This window comes from Haliotis rubra, unplaced genomic scaffold (assembly GCF_003918875.1).
Source record: "Haliotis rubra isolate DU_JTF1 unplaced genomic scaffold, ASM391887v1 Scf109, whole genome shotgun sequence".
In the NCBI taxonomy this organism is placed as follows: Eukaryota; Metazoa; Mollusca; class Gastropoda; order Lepetellida; family Haliotidae; genus Haliotis; species Haliotis rubra.
The window spans coordinates 2,165,119-2,170,309 of NW_025764992.1; the positions used below are offsets into that span (position 1 = coordinate 2,165,119).

Genomic DNA, 5,191 nt, shown 5'->3' on the forward strand with positions numbered 1-5,191 from the left:
GGCCTGAGTTCAATTCCCCACATAGGTACAATGTGTGAAGCATATTTCTGGTGTCCACCGAGGTGTCGCAGAGTCATATTGTTGGAATATTGCTAAAAGCAGTGTAAAACTTACCTCACTCATGTAGAATAGTTGATGAGCACTCATGAGTGACCTGAATGATTCAGATGTTGCTATGATGATCTTAATGATCATGCTATCAACCAGTGGTTTACCAGTATAAACAAATTACAGGTGGAAACCTGACGTCTGTAGGAAAGACAGTTGCAGCTTTTGACATGACACAACACAACCAGCATGCATTAAAAATAGATAACATTTTATTTATCTGTTTACTATTGACAACTAACAATATTTTGTGCGGTTGGAGATGATTAGTGGCTAAATGTTCTCTCAGGACACTGAAAACAAGTTTGATTCCAAGGTTGATTTGTAGGTACAAAGTCTGAAGCCCATTTCTGGTGTTCCCTGCCATGATACTGCTGGAATATTGCTAAAAAGGCAGTATTACCGTAACTCCCTTGCTCAAATTATTTCGGATTTATCAAATACCAGTTTTAAGTACAATTACGAAAACAATTTCAAGGTGTTTGGACAGAAGAAATCATACGTTATATTTTGATTTCCTTCATGTAAAGTGAATGCATTGTTTGGAGGGAAGCAAGCAGTCAACTATGATTAATAATCACTCGTGAAGGTATCCGAGAACAAATGGGGTGACTGAAAACAGTAAACATGCTGACGAGGCTTGTGTTCTGTTCCAACTGGACATGGACGATCATCACAGTCCGCATTTGTGCAGCAGTTAGACTGTGGCTGAGGAGGTACCTGTACATGTTAGAAAGAGAGGACCATACATTTATTACACTGCTGGCCCATCGAAAATTCAAATTCATACTTCTGGAAGGCCAAGAAAGGGACTGACAAGTCATATTTAGTGTCTTAATTCATGTCGTAATGGCCTAGGGGCTGGTGGGGTAGCCTAGTGGTTAAAGGATTGGCTCGTCACGCCGAAGACCAGGGTTCGAATCCCCACATGGGTACAATGTGTGAAGCCCATTTCTGGTGTCCCCTGCCGTGATGTTACTGGAATATTGCTAAAAGCGGCGTAACACCAAACTCAGTCAGTCAGTCGTAATGACCTAAATGTGTCGACTGATGCCCATGATGTCACCCATGTGATGATACAGGTCCAGACTTGATTATTTTCAGACTGCCCTCTTATAGCTTGAAGGTTGCTGTATGTAGTGACACAAAAATCATCATTGATCAGGCTTTTCAGTCAATTTAGACCTAACACTTCCGTTTTGAATGAGCTCAGCTTTAAACTTGCTTTAGCACACATTACCTCGCTGATCCCTTAGAATCTAGAGTCAATACAACTACATTGTACTAATTTCCTGAATATGTAGGCAATGACCACACCCTTGGATTATCTTCAGAGGATAATGGGATCACTTCTCACTTGTGCATCTTCAACTTTTCAAATCTTATACTCCCGAGTCTACAAGGACTGTAGAGGGCTTGCCAGGTGATGAATTGGAACTGTTGTTCGTGTGACCTAAAAATACAGATTTTCCAGTTTTTGACTGCCATGTTCCTTTGTCACAGTGTACACTTGCTCAATGATTCAACTCTATGATTTATCTATAAAGTAGATGTGTCTCTTCCCAACAATTAAATCATGCTCCTTGGAAACAGTTTCCACATAATCCTTCTTAGGCATGAGGCTCCACTCTCTTCCAAGACAGCTTGAAACTGCAGAAGCCATTCTATTCTCCTCCCAATTAGCTTTTGCGAAGTCGATCGCTTCCTGTGGCACAACCATTTCATCCGGGACATCAAATCTGAATCTTACCATATCCTCTTGTATATGAAAGTTTTGTAAATTTTTGTTTAGAAACACAATGATGAGCAGTGTGCTACTGGAGAGTACATCCCTTGTTGCAAGAGTGTGTAGCTTGGGACATGTTTGTACGATTCTGACAATACTTGTGTCATGAGAGTTGGAAACTACATCTTTGTAGCCATAGCGACAGCTGGAAGCCAGAACATTGTAGTTGACAAACTCTTCCAGCCTGTTGCCATAGTTGGCCAGAGCATCACACAGTTTGTTATAATGCACAGAGGTCAAGGTCATAAGCACCAGCGACACCAGAGGAACACTGGGCTTGAACAATTCCTCATCCAAGTTGCCCAGGACTTTCACATGAAAATACACTCGTAGCTGTTTGTGACTAGCCAGATCCTGCCACTGGTCTTCACTCAGATTATTCATTCGTTGCTTTTGTTGGTGTAGTCTGATGCGGAGTATCGTGAGAGACATTCCAGCGAGGTGCTTGATGAGGCTGTAATGGACGTGGTTGTAATCGAGTGCAAGTTCCTGAAGGTGAACCAGGTACATCAGAGAACTAACTGAGTAGGAAGGGAAGGAATTCACCAAACTCAGCTTCTGTAGAGTCTGGCAATGTTGCAGTCCAATTGGCAGGGGATCATTATTTGAAGCAGGTGTAAAGGTTAGCCCTCTCATTTGCACACTTTTCAAGTGTACGTTCCTCTGAAGAAAGTCATGAATAAGTGATCGGAAACCATTTGGAAATGCAATTTTTCCATTATTGCAGAGAGCAATGGTTTCTACATTTGCACAAGTGTTCGAGATTTCTGTAAATATGTCAAAAGAGTCACTGTCACAGAAAGAAAGTTCAACATGTCGGAAATATCGCCCGTAATCATGAATGCAGCTTATCAGACCAAGTATTAAGCTTTCATCGTTTTTAAGGTCTGTTCCAAAGTCTTCATCATCACGCAGATGTGTGAAGTATTTCCAGACATGTGGTACTGACAGTACCCTGTTCCAGGCCTGGCACACATGCCCCATCTTCAGTCTCTCACATGGGTGTAAGTAGCTGAAGATACTGGCCAGATTGACCTCGGGGAGACCAGCCCACTCAGCAGCCATCTTGGAACCACTGAAAGTGAAAGTAGAGAAATAATCAAATGTGAAACCACAATTACTTGAGTTTGCACATTCAGCAATATTCCAGCCATGACGATGATCTGAAAATAACCAGGTATGGACTGTAACATATGTATGTCTGGCCAACAGAGGCTCACTAAACAAAGTATTGCTAGTTGTAGGTTTGCAGTACATACTAAGGGGGGATCACTCTCATCTGACTTCCTGTTCAAGGCCATATGGTCACAGCACCTGCCACTGTAAGCATCCAAGTTCCTAATAAAGCTTTCTAACACAAAGCTCAACTTTGTAACCTCATTACATGGATCGTGCAAAAATGGACTGATATCGGAAATGTCCCCAGCTGTGGCTGTGTGCCTTGCATAATATTTTTCAGATGATTAGTAAGGAGAAATATCCTTTGCTATTAGTGTGATGAAAAGCCATTTATGTGGATTTTGGAGCAAATCACTGCATCTCATGAAAATAAGAATGGATGCATATACATGTAATTACCTATGTGAGTCCCATGGGTTGCAAAAAACATATAGCTGAATGAATATATTTAATTTTAGACATCAAAGTATTGATGTAAAGTTTACTATCCAAGGTCATTTCTTCACTCTATCACCTTCATAATGCTGCAGAGAAAATCTAATCCATAAGTTTGATGGAGAGTTATTGAGGGTCATAAACTCACAGCATTAAAAGCAACCCTGTACTCATATCATAAATGGCAATATGATATTATACGCTTGTGCATTTGGGAAGATACGTCCAACACAAATAACACATTCTTCAGATGAAAACAGTTTTTTGCCTTGCACAAACATTTTTCAGATGATTAGCCAGGAGAAACCTAGAAAAGATATTCACCATAACACAAATGAAACACCCATAAAAGAACTAGGGTCGGCCTCCTGAAGTTGCTTACAGTTAGAAAAAATATGGGTGACAGTTATCACCCTGGGTCCCAGAAACAGCAGCCTCAGTCCCGGAGCTCAGTCATTGGCGGTCAGGGTGAGAGTGTTTTACACCCACCCCTGTATTTGCTTCATGCAGACAACCACATCACTGACTGAAATTTTGATGAATTAAATCTTTTGGCTGTGATTTCAATCACTTACAATGACTACAAATAGTGGTCATTTCAATTTATACATGGCACATTTTTCTTTGCTCATTTTTGTAGAATTTCAGGCTTGCTAAATCATAAATAACTTGACAATGGACGCAACGAATTTATTAGCGCATCCACAGGACGCAGAAAAAGTCCAAATACTTTTTGTAAAAATTCCAATCAAGTAACAATAAGTTATCAGTGAGTGTGCTACTAGCTGGTTAAGGTATCATTTGCAATTTAATTACTGTAACAATATAACAATTACTGATGATCATGATACACAATACAATAACAGTAACTGAATTATAGTATCAATGATAATATTTAAGTGTCTGGGATCCCCATTTTGTTGTCCAGGACCCCTGAAAAATAAGAGTGTGAGTCTCAGGGACCCTCAATTACAATGACTCGAGGTAAATCCCTGTGTCAGGTGTTACTTCAGTCCTCCAGTCTTTGGTTAGAGTTTGATGGCTACCTCTAACATACACAGCTGGTGTTAAGGTTGTTATCCAAAAGTCATTGGGCACTGCTGTATACACAATGATTGAGCTTCATTAACATCGGTTTCAGCTTTAACAACCAAAAAGTCTTGAAGTTATTGTAAATTTGATGAAAGTCGTGGCCATCAAGGCAGCATTTTCAATGGTTAATATGAATGGACAGCACATTTGGTAGAAAAAGTCTTAGACGAAACTAGACGAAACTAACGTTGGTTATTTGCGATATATAACAGTAACTTCATAGCCCATACATTCAAGCTGACGAATGGGCGTACATACTCACTAATTCTGGAACGCGGAAGTCACATATATACCGTAATCAGTGTGTAAATACTGTAATGGGGAAGGGGGGCGGATACCAAAAGCTGTGATCATAACACCATCTTACCCTTTCAAATGTTTGTCTTCCATTTCATATCTTCATTCTCCATGTGAAGACAAACACTGTCATGATGTACGTCTTGATACTCATCGACACGTGAGTCGGTGTCAATAACAAATTATCACGTGATTTACAAGTTTATGACGCACGTTGCTACAGTAAACACTTCCAAATTAAACTAGGCTTCTGTCTACACTGTAAGCGTTATGCTTGCCGCGCTTGCCATCGAG

At 40.3% G+C, this 5,191-nt stretch overlaps 1 protein-coding gene across 1 annotated transcript; it reads right to left on the bottom strand.

The window, feature by feature from the left end:
* Positions 1 to 683: 683 nt before the first annotated feature.
* LOC124282891 (F-box/LRR-repeat protein 21-like) lies at positions 684 to 5,150 on the bottom strand. Its single transcript, XM_046718930.1, has 2 exons — positions 4,968 to 5,150; positions 684 to 2,969 (listed from the first exon to the last, which is right to left on the bottom strand). Exons 1-2 carry the CDS (start codon positions 4,988 to 4,990, stop codon positions 1,637 to 1,639), a joined length of 1,356 nt encoding a protein of 451 aa, XP_046574886.1. The 5' UTR covers positions 4,991 to 5,150; the 3' UTR covers positions 684 to 1,636.
* Positions 5,151 to 5,191: the final 41 nt, after the last annotated feature.

Coding starts and splice junctions, on each gene's coding strand:
- LOC124282891 (XM_046718930.1), bottom strand. CDS start 4,990: ATGGAAGACAAACATTTGAAAGG. Junction 2,970..4,967: donor GAAGACAAACATTTGAAAGG/GTAAGATGGTGT, acceptor TTTCACTTTCAG/TGGTTCCAAGATGGCTGCTG.